General features: G+C 34.3%; 2 protein-coding genes across 7 annotated transcripts in view; both read right to left on the reverse strand.

The window, feature by feature from the left end:
* The window catches only part of DCAF17 (DDB1 and CUL4 associated factor 17), a 318,055-nt gene that overhangs the window by 69,051 nt on the left and 232,237 nt on the right, over positions 1–16,767 (reverse strand). The gene's annotated exons all lie outside the window — the stretch shown is intronic.
* Positions 1–16,767, reverse strand: part of DYNC1I2 (dynein cytoplasmic 1 intermediate chain 2) — a 54,680-nt gene that overhangs the window by 12,013 nt on the left and 25,900 nt on the right. For all 6 annotated transcript variants that reach the window (XM_031026488.2, XM_006731789.3, XM_006731786.3 and 3 more), the window contains 8 exons: positions 10,588–10,683; positions 10,211–10,373; positions 9,988–10,087; positions 9,372–9,497; positions 8,344–8,490; positions 7,868–7,981; positions 7,431–7,564; positions 6,403–6,547 (listed from right to left, as the gene is read on the reverse strand). In XM_031026488.2, coding sequence (XP_030882348.1) covers positions 6,403–6,547; positions 7,431–7,564; positions 7,868–7,981; positions 8,344–8,490; positions 9,372–9,497; positions 9,988–10,087; positions 10,211–10,373; positions 10,588–10,683 — 1,025 coding nt within the window. The remainder of the gene's footprint in view (positions 1–6,402; positions 6,548–7,430; positions 7,565–7,867; positions 7,982–8,343; positions 8,491–9,371; positions 9,498–9,987; positions 10,088–10,210; positions 10,374–10,587; positions 10,684–16,767) is intronic.

Below are 16,767 nucleotides of genomic sequence, written 5' to 3' on the forward strand. Positions count from 1 at the left end.
GCCACACCCATCAGACAATTCATCAGTGTTTCTGGTGTTGCTGCACTAGTGATTCTGATGCACACCATGATTAAAAGCCACCATGCTAAGGTATATTATTCCTGAGGTGATAGTGTACTTCCTCAAGAACATCCCATTTTTAGACAATTTTATGGTCTCCAATCAAGGACTTAAAACAGTTGTTCAAAATCAAAATCATGTTCACATGCTCAACTCTGTAAGCATATATATTGGCCTACATAATTTTCTAAAGAAGGGGTTATCAACAGAAAAATGGGTAAAATATTTGTACAGGAATGTCACAAAATGGTCAAAAAACACGAGAGGTGTTTGACCTCGTTAGTCTCAAGGTAATGCAAAATAAAACCACAATGCAATGCAACTACACCTATCAGAATTATTAAAATGAAAAAAAGGCAGAAAATATCAAGTGGTGAGAAGGCTGCAGAACAAAGGGAGATTTCATATGCTACCAGTGGATTACAAACTGGTAAAACCATTTTGGAAAATTGTTTGGTAATATCTACTAAAGCAGAATGTAGGCATATCTTATGGCCAAGTATTTCACTCCTAGATATATGCCCAATAGAAATGAGTGCTTATGTCCATCAAAAAGACATCTATAAGTGATTCATGAGGGTAAACTTTTCTTTTTCTTTTTTTTAAAGATTTTATTTATTTATTTGACAGAGAGAGACACAGCGAGAGAGGGAACACAAGCAGGGGGAGTGGGAGAGAGAGAAGCAGGCTTCCCACTGAGCAGGGAGCCCAGTGCGGGGCTCGATCCCAGGACCCTGGGATCATGACCTGAGCCTGAAGGCAGACGCTTAACGACTGAGCCACCCAGGCGCCCCAGGGGGTAAACTTTATAGAAGTATAAACAATGCTAGTAGCAGCACTATTCATAACAGCCCCAAACTGGAATCAACCCAAATACTATCAGCAGTAGAATGGATAAATTGTGATATACTTACATAATGGAATAGTATACAACCGAGAGAACAATCTACAGCTCTACTCAACAATATGAATGAATCTCACAAGCATAATGTTAATAAGCAAAAGCATCCAGCCACAAATAAGTAAATATTATATAATTCCATTTTTATAAAATATGAAACAAGTTGTATGCAAATTAAACTTATTTATGTCTTTTTAAAAAAGATTTTATTTTGGGTGGGGGTAGAGAGCACAAGCAGGTGGAGCAGCAGAGGGAGAGGGAGAAGCAGGCTCTCCGCTGAGCAAAGAGCCCAACTCGGGGATAGATCCCAGGACCCTGGGATCATGACCTGAGAGATGCTTAACCGAGCCACCCAGGCGCCCCAACAGAATCTCTTTAAAAAGAAATAATTCCAACGTCAAAAATATCTTCCTATATAACCTGACTGAAAATATGAACTTTTTGAGAAGGAATGTTTCTATTAAAAGCAATGGAAATACAAAGAAGCAGAGTCTTAAAAGAAAAATGAAGACAGTACTCAATTCAAGCATTGTCCAGGAGAGAGTCTCAGCCAATGGATTCTAAGAATTACCACCCATGGCAAGGCTATCTCCATGTGAAAATGAATGAATCACACTATCTTTGCTTGATGCCATTAAACATTCAAATTAGAAAACTTCTTTTGTTCCAATTCCTTGCTCACCAAGCAATCTTCTGATTATAATTTGGCTTCCCACATGAGTTGTCTACAGGGAAACAATGAGCTGGTCAGGCCAGCATGAGTATCTGGGTCTTCTGGCAGTTGTTTCTCATTGTTAAATTAATAAATTGACCCTCTCCATATCAGTGTTTTAGAAGCCTTTTAGTTCCAGTCAGCACTCCCTAGCTAATCACTCTAGTAGACTGACAAGAGTAAGTTTCCGAATATGCAAAGAACAGTCTGGATACTGGCCAGCAGCAGGTTACTATAGTAAATGCTAACATGGAGGACCAGGTCCCAGCCTTCCCCAAGAAACACTCCAAATTCGAAGCATTTTTTCATTTGAACTTGTCTAGTACGTGCACAGTTGCTATTCCAAGCATTAGGAGAATCTCTTTAACCCTGTTTTAAATGCTGGTGTTCTCTGAGAGTTAAATAATGAAGCTATTAAAATATAAAAGAGGATTTAAGACATCAGAGATTGTGAAAAAAATTTAAGGTGTATACGGACTACTGAAGTCTGAAAACTACCTACTCTAAGAAATTACCCCAAAATATTTTAACCTCAACACTTAATGGTAAATAGAGTCCTGACAGGCATTTGTTCTGAGACTAGAATATACTGTACATACATGAAAATATATTGGTCCCAATTAAACAATTCTATTACAAAGTAATTTGTAACAAGTATGGTTAAATATGGTAGGACATTAAGCTAATTTACCAGGTCTACCCCTAATCAAGTTCTTACAGAATCCTCTGGTTACCTTCCAGTAGTTTCACTCCTCACGCATTCTTCCTACCATTTTTCAGGGCTGCCAAAGTACTTCTGTTGTGAATTTTCAAATTTGGCATTTTGAAAGGTAATAGTGTCTTCCAAATATATTAGAAGCCATGTCTTGGTTGGTATAAACTTTACCAAAATGTGGAAAATCTTCTACCTCTGTTTATATTCTTTACTAAAAATAACTGAGTTTAAAAAAAGTCATGAAAACAATTGGATGACCCAGAACTCTGTCATTGCATTATAAATTCCTGACTAGGCAAAAAGTAGACACTGACTATAGAAGTAGATTACTTTAAATTTGAGGCAGTGTCAAATTGAGATTTCTGGGATTTTTTTAGAGAACTTATAAAAAGGGAGAAAAAGGAGGAATCTTTTTTTTTTTTTTTGCACCTGTGAAGAATATTGCTGGCAGTTTTATTTTTTTAAATTAATTAATTTACTTTAATTAACATATAATGTATTATTTGTTTCAGAGGTACAGGTCTATGATTCATCAGTCTTACACAATTCACAGCGCTCACCATAGCACATACCCTCCCCAGTGTCCATCACCCAGCCACTCCATCCCTCCCGCCCCCCTCCACTCCAGCAACCCTCTGTTTTCTGAGATTAAGAGTCTCTTATGGTTTGTTTCCCTCTCTGGTTTCGTCTTGTTTCATTTTTTCCTCTCTTCCCCTATGATCCTCTGCCTTCTCAAATTCCACATATCAGTGAGATCATATGATAATTGTCTTTCTCTGATTGACTTATTTCACTTAGCATAATACCCTCTAGTTCCATTCACGTCGTTGCAATGGCAAGATTTCATATTTTTTTGATGGCTGCATAATATTCCATTGTATATATATACACACCACATCTTCTTTATCCATTCATCTATCGATGGACATCTAGGCTCTTTCCATAGTTTGGCTATCGTGGACATTGCTGCTATAAACATTGCGGTGCACATGCCCCTTCGGATCCCTACATTTTGTATCTTTGGGGTAAATACCCAGTAGTGCAATTGCTGGGTCGTAAGGTAGCTCTATTTTCAACTTTTTGAGGAACCTCCATAGTGTTTTCCAGAGTGGCTGCACCAGCTTACATTCCCACCAACAGTATAGAAGGGTTCCCCTTTCTGAAAAAGGAGAAATCTTGTTTTGCTATTAGGGCAGAGCCAGATCTTAAAGGATACAAAGATACAACAATTTTTAGTAACTCGTTCCTTCTAGTTTATGGGGGCTCAATCCCCTGAGTCAGAAAACCCTTAAAAAAGTAGAGGCCAAAAAGAAAAACATTTAAAGTCTGTTAAATTCACGAATGTGAAGATACTGATTTAAAAAGCTTAAAATGGAATTGGAACAACGTTTCTAAAGAGATTGCCTCCTGGGGTGCCTGCATGGCTCAGTCAGTTAAAAGACTGACTCTTGGTTTCAGCTCAGGTCATAATCTCAGGGTCATGAGATCAAGCCCCGTGTTGGGCTCTAGGCTTAGGAGGAATCTGCTGGAGATTCTCTCTTCCTACTCTCCTTCTGCCCCACCGTGCCCTGCCCCCCCCCCGGCTCTCCCTCAAATAAACTTCAAAAAAATAAATAAATAAAAAAGAAAAAAAAACCCCCACAAACTACCAAAAAAAAAAACTAAAAAAAAAAAAAAATCACCTGCCTATTATTCATAACCATTGTGTTGGAGAGCACAGAGACTCTATCAAGTTTTTTGGCAGGGTAGAAATAAATACCAGCAACACAAGTATCATGAAGTATAAATCCAAGATCAAAACAGTGACACTGGGAGCCATGATATAACCGAATAAAAAAATATTTACTCAGCAGATTGTTGCTGTTCTAGCCTTCATAGAGAATTACTTGTGTGCAGAAAAGTTAGAATAAAAGATAATCTTCTGATAAAGTTTTAGAAGGCCCTTAAACATGTATAAAAACACTCTGTTCTCTGTTGGCTCATCCTTTGGCCACTAACACTGGAGAGGTATGTACATGAGTATGTGTGTGGAGGGAGGAGACACACGTATCACAGTTGAATGAATAAATGAAGCACACAGAGGGAAGCAATGCCTAGCTCAATTAGCAAAGAAAGAGATATGCCTTCCTGTCATTCTTATTCAGAAGGCAGTTCTATGTTGAAATACAGCAAAATACCAGAACAAAAAATACCAACCACCAATCAACCAGCTGTGTGAGTACCACAAAAGCAAGCATCAATCAGTGTGCTATCACAGACATAAGTTCTGTTCTTGTTTAGGCAATGAAGAGGAATTCTTCACTTTCCAATCCTGCTGATAATATATGCAAGGATGGAAGCCTCAAATTTAAAGCTAAAGACTGGCAAGTGAAGCCCTGAGATATTAAAATAAATCTACAAATTTATAAAAGATTCTTTTCAATTACTGAAAAAGGAAGCTGGCCAACAACCTAACAAAGATGTCTTCCGTGTCTATATAAAGGACCACCAAGGTGAAAGCACATCAAGAAATATAGCTACTTGTATGGTTACCTGCAGCCTATGCAGAAATAGTTGGCTTCATCTCTCCTATTCTACACCTTGCTTTGGTTTTACGAGCTAGATTATACGTTTCTTTGCTTACGGTTGTAAGAATCTTCTTCTTCTACACTTTTTCACTGAAAACTCTCATTAAAAAAAACAAAAATTCAAGAACAATCCAAGAAAGAAAACATGATTGATTAAATGCATTCAGGGCTCTGTCTGATCCCCATGAAAGAGGAAGTGAACATTGCTAAGTGCCTATTACATGTTAGACACTGTGTTAAGCACTTTTCTATATATTTCCTTCATTAGCCTTAAGTGCTATTTTTATGCTCACTAATGCCAAACATGAAAATGCTCAAATTTAAAAGGCAAGCTTTTAGAGGCAGAGTTTTCTAACTCACTTCATATTACATTGAAAGAAAGCATCATGAAAGAACAAGAGTGGACAGTAAGTCCATCCCAGATTTCTGAGGCCAACCTTTGATATATAAATATGAGTTCACTGTAACAGTAAAGAACATCTCTTAAGACCACTAGGTTTCCTCAAAGAAGCTGAAGAACCAAATAAGGTTTCTAAACTCTGTCTCATGGTAATCTATTCAAAAAGTCAATTATTTAGAGTAAGGCAAATAGAAACATGAAAAAATACAGCTTAAAATTTAACTTCATTTAAATAGAATCTGATATTTTGATTATGCAGCTTTGCCAACTACAATGTAATACTGCAGAAAAGCCAGACAGAAAATTCAAGGCTTCTTAAATTTAATATGGGGTCAAATGAAACTATAAGGCCTATCACAAGAAGTAACATTCCCTACTTGGATTTGCCTTGAGACTTTCACTGGAGCAGGGCAATGTCACATTTATCTGGAATTGCTAGATGATCAGGAATCACTTTTAACATAGTAGGTTTTTCAAATAACTGAAGCTAATTAAAAGCAAAAAAAAACTAATTTTTTTATTATGGAAAACAAAAATATATATTCATCCCTGCCTTTAACAATATTTCCTTAATGATTTAAGTTTGTTATTATAGCCTTATTGTATAGGACTTATTGTTCATCCATTATCTGTCTTTTCTCCATTTTCCAGCAGCTCCGGGAGCCACTGCAGCCTCTAAAAGCTCTTCCAAGAGCAAATGTATGGCTTTTGTGCTGGGCTATACACAGCTATGTAAGGTGCTATGAGAGATACTCAGGTGCTTTTTCCTGAACTCAATTCAGAGTAAACAGTTCTGTGCTTTAAGAGCCTGAAATGGGAAGACTGGTCTTTGGTTACGTGGGGTTAATATATTTGTCAGCATACTTTTATGAAAACTACAACATCCAGTGGCTCACTCACGTTCAGTATAACTTCTTAGCAGGTTTGATCTATCAATGAATCATTCTAAGCTATTAGAAAGCTTTTCGCCTTTCCTGTGTAGTATTAGAGCACCACCTTGTGTCAGAAACCCAAGGAAATGAGCAGCCATCTGGTGTTTTTAGATACCTTAGTTGTCCAAAGTTTTACTGTCCAGTCAAATGATGAAGTGACAAAAAGATGTGAGAAGTCCACTGCTCCAACAGCTGCATGACAATGGATACCAGTAATTGGTCCTTGATGTCCCTCAAACATCTCACTGATTCCAGCTTTGCTATTTCATAAAAGTGAAAATATTAGGAAAATCTCTTGGAAGTAGACTGCTTATAAATATATCTTATTAAGGATTATATATCAGATTTTTACATAATTTCAACCAACCTAACTCTGCTCATAACACATCAGAGTAACTTATGTTGAGTGTTACTCAATCCAGATTTGGTAACACTACTAAAACAGTAAGTACAGTTTGAACTATAAACATGCTTGTTGACAATACAACTCACAAGTCCAATTATCTGAGGTGATGGAATAGAGACAAAGGGAGGCTATATGTAAGAGAGAAAATCTGGGCTACTATTTTTATATCAAAAGCTTTGAAGTGAAGGTGATCTGTATTTGAGATGAAATCTGGACACTCCATTTTTCTTTTTTAAGGAAGCAATTGATAAGGTACAGCTAGACAATTTCAAAACAGATTGAACAGCAGGAGAAATACTAGTCAATTTAAAATGTGTATGTGACATTACTACACAATTATCAGGAAGATGAACTAAAGCTCAAAGTCCAAATAAATCAAAATGGAAAAACGGCTGAAAATCTTATTTACAACTTTAAGGGTCAGTATGTGGCATATGCATATTATATTTGCAACTGCTGAAAGCTACTTCCTACCATTAACTTCTGTGAGTACATGCATACATACAAAACCATAGCACACCACAACCCGTAAGATCCAGAACATATCATGATCCAAAATAACCTTTTATTTTAAAAAGTATTTAGGTTTTAATTTTATATACCTGAACTCAAATACAATTTGTCAAAAATAATGAGTGGCTCTATGACAAATTTCTACTTAAACAAGGGGCAATTTGTTTTAATGAGACAATTAAAGGAAGAAATTTAAATAATTGCAAATTCCAGTTTAGATTTACCTGCCATGGCGGCATGCTGTGTACACCGAACCTTCTTCACTCCCAACAACAAAGTTGTTGACATCTCCAACAGGGAAGGACATAGATGTCACAGCTACTGCCTTTGACTGTTTATGAACCAATTCCATGCTATCCTATGTAGAAAAAATTGAGGAAATTATTTTCTAAGTTTGCAACTTTTAATTTTCTAAGAAACATTTCTAGTTTTAATTGGTTTATAAACAATTCTTTTATTATAATACTTATACAAATTTACTTTGATTAAATGAAGTAGGTTTGAAAATAAAGTATCTCATGACAAACTATAACAGGTTAGATTTATAAGCTGTTATCATAATACTATTATAAAACATTTATGAAAAAACATAAGCTGGGATTTACATGGACTTAAAGAATAACATTTGTCTCAAAATTTCAGTTTTCCAAGTTTAACCTACCTGTGGATGGGAAAGCATGTCCAGACTCCATGAACAAATTTTTCCATCAGTAGATATGCTAATCAGATTGTGAGCATTTTGTGTTCCAACAACATTTACACAATATACTGGATGCTAAAGAGATGTTAAAAGACATTTTCTGAGATTATTTTGCCAAAAAGATGGAACCATTTTTATACTAAAATCACAGGTATTCTGTTTCACATCAAAACAGTCTCATATCTTGATGGTATTTTTAATGTGAAGTTTGATGCTATTCTGTTAATTAATAAAAGCTTGTCTCAGAAGATAGATGAGTTTTTAATAAAACAGATTTCTAAAAATACAAAAAAAAGGCCTTCATTTTTGGTGGCCAACTGATGAAGAATTCATACATCAAAGGAAACACATTCTGAGACTACTCTGATGGACACTACTAAGCATTTAATGGTGAAGCAGCACAGAAGTCTAATGGAAATAACCTCTTTACTACTTACTGTGTGTGCAGCAGCTGACAGCGGAGTTCTCTGCACTGGAGTTCTTTTATTGCTACGGTTATCCCACAGCACAATTTGGCCTGAATATGTACCACCAACAACCAGATTTGGATGAAATTTTGCAAATGTAGCAGACATCACAGCTGACTGTAAATAAGTAAGATTTCTATACTTAAGGTTCAAATGGAAGAAGCCTGATAAGTTATAAAAATAAATCTACACACAAACATTTTCCCTTTTATTGTAAGGTATTAGAGATTATAAAAAGAGTAAATTAATTCGTTTAAAAATTTCATTTTATTTCAGAATATAAAAATATACCTTTAGAATAGTTTTTGCTTAAGTCAAATGTAATGATTGTTTACATAAATGTATTCAAACAATTTATAAAGAAAGCAAAAAAATTATTTTGTTTGATTACAGTATTAAATCAAAAGACAACTGGCTCTAACAGTAATCTGACAACAGAGTATAAGCTAGTTTTGACTCAGTTAAGCATTTTTTTCAGAATTATGATTATTAAAAGATAACTTATGCAACTAGAAAAGGCTTGCAAATTCTAACCTTCCACTAAACTCACTTTAAAAATCTGCATCTGTTTCCTACTTCAAACATATGTTTCTATTTAAAACTATCTAGTTCCAACTCCTCAGGCCATGTATAAGTAATTTAGTGGGCTGACCGTCTAATTGTTTTTTCAGCAAATAAGTTCATGAGAAACTCCCTGTAGAGAAGACATTTTATAAAAGATTCCTTTTATATAATCAATCACAATAACAGAAAATCACAACTGCAAAGGACTTCAGGTGTGATTAAACATAAGAGATGTCAGAAAAGCTACAAAAGGCTGATCATGTTGAACTGAAAAGTCTTCAGTTTTCTGTTAACATCTGTTTGCAAATATGAGGTGGTTTAGTAAATGCCAATCCAATGAAATCATTATGTTGACAAGAAAAGAAAAAAGGCACTTGTCTAAATTCATTAATGAATTCTTAAACTTAGGGAAGACTGTTAAAACACCATCTTACCTGGCAGTGAAACACATATTCTGGGGTAGTTTTTTTGTATTTCATATTCCATACAAGTGCTACACCATCAGGTTCATGAGGAGCATCTTCATTGTTATTATAAGAAGCCACGAGTAGCTCTGGATACTGCTCACAAGAATCAAGTGGGGAAAAAATTGCTACACATAAGAAATGTTTCACACTCTTAGTGACTCAACTATTTTTATCAAATTATTTTGAAAATACAAATACTTAACATTTCCCCAAGAAAGGTGTCACGAAAGTTACGATTACTGGGGTGTTAGTAAAACTCTAAATTAGTATAGTTAGTGATTTAAAGTGCTTTAACATTAAAACATTTTATTAAAACACATTGCAATTTTAACCAAAGAATATGGTGAGCAACTGAAATTAGTAAGCCTGGGTTGTGGCATAAATTCAATCTTGAGTTTTAAATTACATGATGTTTCCAATCCTTTCTTCCAAAGTATTTAAGATAAAATGAATACAATAACAGAACCATCATCCATTATTACTCTAAATGACACACACTGATTTAATTACACAAAGTCTCCATAATTAAAAGTTCTTGTTAATTTTAATTTAAAAATGAGTAACCAATTTTGTTACAATTTACCTGAGATGACCAATCCAAACAACTAACAACACGATGCTTTGACCAACGTTCATCAAAAAATTGTCGATTTAATGACAGTTTAGCACCAGCTTGAATCTCTCTACAGAAAAAAACCAAATCCAAAAAAAGATCATGTTACAACTTCTCACTCTTGATCTGAAAGTAATTTAAGTAACCTTAAAGTAACATTGCTAAAGCCATAATTTTAGCAATTAAACATTACCCTTCTTTGTCTTCCAAATCTCTTCCACTGTAGTCAAAGAAGATGTTAATCTGCTCAGAAAGTGCTCTTTCTACAATTCTTGTAGAATGGTCAAAGAAACTTAAAAATTCCTCTGAGTGTAAGATTTGTTGCTTTTCTTCTTCAGTCAGCTCATGAGGGGGAGCTGAAAAACAAGTATTTTCCTGAAGTCAGTCTAATTTACGTCCATCAAATCCTGTCAATTCGCTATCAGTTTGGATCAATGAATGCCACATATTTTTTTCCAACCAGATTCACCTCTTTCATTTAGAGCATTGTAGTCTACTTTAACACATAAATAACAAAAAAAATTTTAATAAGAATCAACAAAATTTTTTAAAGTTAATTCTTTAAGATACCTTTACTATCATTTTCTTCATCTTTCTTTAAAGTTTTCTCTTCTTCGGGTTCAATAGGTGGTTTAGGAGTCACTACGTCATCTTCTTCCTCTTCATCTGAAAAAAAAACAGAAAAACACAAAAATTATTATGAAAATAACTGAACTTTTGAGCAACAGTTCAGAAGGTACACAACTAACTTTACATAAACACAAAAGTAAACCACTGATAAGACAGAACAAGAATAATATGAATTTTATCAACACAATTTTAAAGAAAGAAAGAAGTGGAACTTCTTGGTGTTTATATATACCTATGTGGTACCTCTAATAGTCATTCCAAATTTTGTAGCACGTAAACTGAATTAAGATATATAAGCAACTAGGACAAATTCCTCATGGAAATCTCTAAAAGCTTGCAAGCATTTATCATTCCAGACAGAACAACATGCAACTCCTGCATAGTTTTATGTAGCATGCTGACACATTAATGCTGTAGAATGAAGAAAATCAAATGTCTAAAATAGCCTACAGAGCTGGCTGCTTACTTGTGATCTGAAACCATCAGCGTCTAATGGGTCTTCATATGGCATAAAGATGGCTTACATTAACTCTCAGATTGCTATTTGAGAGGCAGATTTTAAAGATAATAGCTATGAGACCACATTTTCTATTCTGTCATTTTAAATGCAAGTCTCATTATCTACTGTTGCATGATGTGGCAATAAGCACTTAAAATAATGTTTTCTTAACTTGGAACAAAAATATATATTGAGGTAATATACAATGCTTATAAGAAGACTTTATTACTAAATCTCCTCTCCAAACCAAGAACTAACTTAAAATCACTTACTTTAAAATGTTATAGAGCATATAACTCTGCATACCTTCTCTTTTACTATATACTGAGACAGATTTTTATGAGGAAAATGCTTATTTTTATTGCCTAAACAGATGTGTCATTTGTCTATAAGGGAATGGCAGCAGGCGTCTGCAGCAGAGTGCATCTTAAGTAATGAGGGCCTATTCAATAAGGGGACTTGTTATTTATAGTCATTTCCCTGACCCATGTTCAAAATTATCTAAAGCACACATACATGCTCCATACACAAAAGAATGGTCAAGGATGGGAACCAGCTGCCAAGTCATGGTCCCAGCAGCCAGGCCAGCTGACTAGATAGCAACAACCAGATGGCACTGCTGGGATTGTGTCTTTCTGCTGCAAGGTGGCAAAGGGATGGCACAACATTCTTCCGCTTGGCTGCTTCCAATCCCATCTCTCCCCAATGGTGAGACTGTGCAATTACCCACACTCCAGGAGGCCTACAGATAAGCCTTTACCCTGAAAACAAAATGCAGCTTGTAGGCCACACCAGCTGCCAAACCACACACATAGTGTTAGGTTTGGAGAGCTATGAAAATCTTTCAAAGTCTATAGTATAAGCAAGAAAAATATAGCTGTACCTGTAGGAAAGAAAGCTTTAAATGACACTGTATAATGCACACAATGATACAACCTCCAACTTAATCAAAATGATAATGACGTATGCCAATCCTACATTACTTGAAATTGAGCGATTTTTACGTTCTGACAAGTTTACAGAACTAGGATAAATGGCACGAATGATTTCAATATATGCTCATACTTTTGAACCAAATGGTGAAGGTTAAAATTTTTCCTTTCAAGGGCCTCAATCAGCCACAAAGGAAAACAGTAATCACTGTCTTTTCAGCCAGCCCAACCGCATTTGTCAGCCCTTTCTCTGTCAATGCAGCCAGAGCAATCAACCTGCCAAACATTCAGAATGGAAAAACAATCTGAAAATACAGGGTATAATGCACCTGCCAGTGAAAATGGCCATTTCAAGAAAAGCTAGTGATCTCAGTGACCCCGCTGAGGAGGCGGTGGTGCAAAGGGGAAAGAACACGTAAAAGAATTCTTAGTGATCGCCACTCTCTTGCACATTGACACTTCCTTACAAAGCATGCCAATTACAGCTTTTGTGCTACTTAAAAAAATGAAAGCTTTTTTTGGGCAAAATAATCACACAGAAACAGAAAGACAGTACTCCTTTTTAGATGGATTCTCATATACAACAGATTATTAATCTGAAAACAGTATAACTGGTGACAATTCTATACTGTACTGCTCCAACATGATGAAATTCTACCATAAAATCACCTGTAGGTGTAATGTAATAAAACAGTTTAATTACATTTAACTCAGAGGTTGACTTTTAGAATAATGATATATTTAAACAAATTAAAAATTAAGTCTGAGAATATATATATATATTTTCATTTTCTGGCTATCAGTTATCCTAACCAATTTTGTTTACTAGCAGGGTTTACGGTATGTAAATCCTAAAATCAAAGAGGGGGATTTTGAGACACCCTGGACAGGTCTTCTTGAGCACTGTGAATTATAAATTACAGCCTCCTAGCCACATTGTATTTTCCTCCCTCAACTTTGTTGCATTATACGGCTTCTAAGTACTATTTCCAATGACAGGTGTCAAATTCCTGTCATAATGCATACGGTCAGTACTTTAGCGCCAAGTGACCTCATAATCTACATATTTAACAGAAAAGATCTTGTTTATAGACCATCTTTCCCTTCTAAAATTTAAAATGTAGATGAAGTATGTTAGACAGTGATCTATATCTGCCTCTTATATGGCATTTGCTATGCCCATTTGCCCATATAGATCAGTTTAGTTGTAGCTGAATGATGGATTACCAACTATTTAGATACATGTTTTCAGGATTTTGTTTTAGAGTTAATGTACCTACCTCCCTTTCTACACGGATGAAAAACTGATCTAAAAACTATGACAGGTCAAAAGATTAAGCCAAATAAAATTTCAAGGAACAAAAAACAATGATCTGCTCTTCTTAAAAACTACAAAACATCGTATTTTTATTATAAAGCTGGTCTTAAACAATTATCTATATATATCAAATATTTGGCAAAAATGCCCATCAGTAATACCAGATTAGAGAATGTTCCTCTGAATAAATACACTCTCTTTTTAAAAACTAATATGATAGCTACTAAAGGACTATGGACATGATCAAAAATATAATATCATAATTCTGAAGATTTTCTAAGCTAGTCCTTATTACATGATAAACTATAATGTATTTAAAACAGAAAAAGAATGCAACAGAGCAGGAAGACTGAAAAATGGGACTGCCATGTCACATCAATTTATTGATGAATATTCATTGCAATATGCTAAGTGGTTAACTCCATGCTTTCTCTGACAGGGAATCTAAGGTTATAAACTGAGCAGTAAAGAATGCATAAAAGTAGCAGTTACTTTTAAAATGACAAATCTCTTGTCAATGAATGCTAAGACTAGGTTTAATGAACCACTGAATTTTTACTTTGAGTTAACATCAAAATTGTTATGTATTTTGGTGAGATGGAAAGAAAAGCTGCTCTGTAAATTAAGCTGCACCTAGAAATAACACCAAAGAGTGAAATTCCAGTTGTCGGAATAATCTGTTACAATGGAGTTGGTTAATCAAGGTTAAATCATCTGTAAAATGGGTGGCTTTTGTTAAGCTGAAGGAAGGAGTCTTCAGAGCAAGTTTTCTCATCTGTATGTCACATTACACTTAAGAGACATCTAAGCCAAGAATAAGCCACAAAGTATACTTTGAACTATTTTAAAATGTTACAACACATTTAACAGGTAATATGCAACATCCTAGGAAATCCTCACTAAACACTGATACTTTTAAATCTATCACTTATCATGATTAATTCTCATTATCAAGTGAAAAACAAGTCCCATCATTAGTGCATTAATGTTGTTCAGAAAATATGTTTGTTGTCTATAAATGTATTATGTAGTTTCATTATATTGGTGTGCCTTATTTTAAGATAGTTTTAATGTCCTATGGAGTATTCCTTATTTACCAAGTAGCCTGATTATTTATGATACAAAGGAAGTTGCCACCAAGTTCTAAAAATCAGAAAATTTGTTGTATATAAAAATGATTTAATTTTCAAAAATTCAACTTATGAATAACTTCACAAAATCTTTCATGAGATTAGAGGGAAATGCTTTAATCATTAATTTTAAAATATAAGTTAGATATAAACAGTTTTCCTTTAATATTTTCAAAATAACCCTTTCTTTTCTAGATCAAAATCATTTTGAATCACTTCATTTCAATCCAGTTGTCCATAATTTCATCTACTTATACCTTACTCTTTAAAATCAATATTAAGAGAAACTTGTATTGGGACAAAGCTTCATGAATGGATCAATGGACTCCATTCTTTTTATATTTTTAAATATCTAGAATGATATGCAAGTTCTCTTGGATTTCCTTAATAATTTAGATCTTCAACAAGCAAAAATATGTAGCAGTCTTTTAAATCAGGAAATATTTTGAATACAGATCTAATGCTAACTTGGGGGAAAAATAAGAAAGAAGTAAAATTTCAACTATACCATTTACTTTAACACAATTTGTTTCTCTGTATGGTCTTTTTAATACAAAATTCAGATTTATCTAGGCAATACTGGCATCATTGACATAGACCCTGATATCTACGATCTCATAAATATTACATTTTTCTGACGCTGTAATTTCAGATATGATTAAAAGTCTTTAAGATTAAGAAGAAATGCTTTAATTTTCAATTATATTTATATTCTCACAGATTCTCTGAGGGTTAAAACTCATTTTTATAGGTCTTATTTATTCTAGAATTTTTAAAAATTCCATTTTGGACAAAGGTAATATTAACCAGAGGGCCCAAATTTAGTCTACCTGGGAAGCATGGATTACAAATGTTAAGATCATGCAAGAAAAAATTTAGAGCTATTTACATGTAATACTTTTCTATACATTATAAATACTAATCGACATGTTCCTAAGGAAAAATATCTGGCTACTAAACCAATACCAAAAGTAATTTTAAAACTCCACACAGATAAGAAATTGGAATAGTGTAAGAACTGCACTTCACTGGAAATCAAAAGCCAGGTTCTGGTTGTAGCCCTATGTCACCCACACTATGACCACAGGCTCATCACAATTAACTTCTTCAGGCCTCAGTTTCCTCAGGTATAAATAAACTGATAATATTAGATAACATAGGATTTCTTCCTCTTTAAAAATCTATCTAAAAATAGCAACAACAAAAATCCATACCGAAAAGGTAGATAAAAAATAATGCCATTTTCAAAAGAGTTAACAGACTTTTAAAAGCTAAGGGAAGAAAGTAACTTTTCCAGGAGTTTATCTGTGGGCACCATGAGAAGCTTTTTACCTGCAGAGAGTGAAATTGACTGAGGTCACATGTTCTTAGTCAATTTCTTTCACAGTAGGTGCTTTAAGACAGCAAAGCACCTCAGTTCAGAAACAGTACTACCAACTTACAGAGTAAACTTGAAAGCAAGAAGATGGCTAGAATGGTGAAAAAGAAAAACAAGGCAGAATAAAAACCACTGCTTTTTTAAAAGATTAAGATTCAGCCATTTAAAAAAAAAATGGTAGAAAGATAAGAGTTAAGCCTAAGACCAATTTTTATCTTCAATTTAGTAACTCATATTACTCCTGCACTGATTACACTGCCTACCCAAGTTTAATTTACTGTCTGCTACACTCAAATTGTAATTTCAGCAATTTTGTCTCATAGTGAGTTTTGGAATTTGTTACATAATTCTTAAATGGAAACCAACCAGGCTAAGTTTGAGAACCACTGTATTAAAACAATGGATAAGTACAAGTATAGTTAAGCACAAAGTGTTTTCATTATAAAACCTTAATTTCAGGGTTTCTCTTTCCCTCTTTCTAAAACTTCCACAAATTGGGAAAAGAAACTTAATGGTAAGAGCCCTAGACATGAAAATAATTATAATAATATAGAAAGGAAATGATCTCATTTTTATAAATAGCTTCAAAGGCTAAGGATGGCCCCATGGTATCAGGATAAATTTCTCATTCTCCTTCACTTACATAACTAAAAAAAAAAAAAACAAAGAAAGGATGACCTAGTGCCTTCATATATATAGCATATACTCAATAAAATTGTAGAATCATGAATGCTTGTTAGGTTGCAAATGAATAAACATGGACCTTTAAAAATTAGCATTTAAGTCTAGTCCACATAGGAAAATTTTAAAGGTAGTGGTGCTGACGCAGACATACTCATTAGAAACTGGGCTGAGTTCCCTTA

This window comes from Leptonychotes weddellii, chromosome 3 (genome assembly GCF_054177405.1).
Source record: "Leptonychotes weddellii isolate Sample4059 chromosome 3, ASM5417740v2, whole genome shotgun sequence".
In the NCBI taxonomy this organism is placed as follows: Eukaryota; Metazoa; Chordata; class Mammalia; order Carnivora; family Phocidae; genus Leptonychotes; species Leptonychotes weddellii.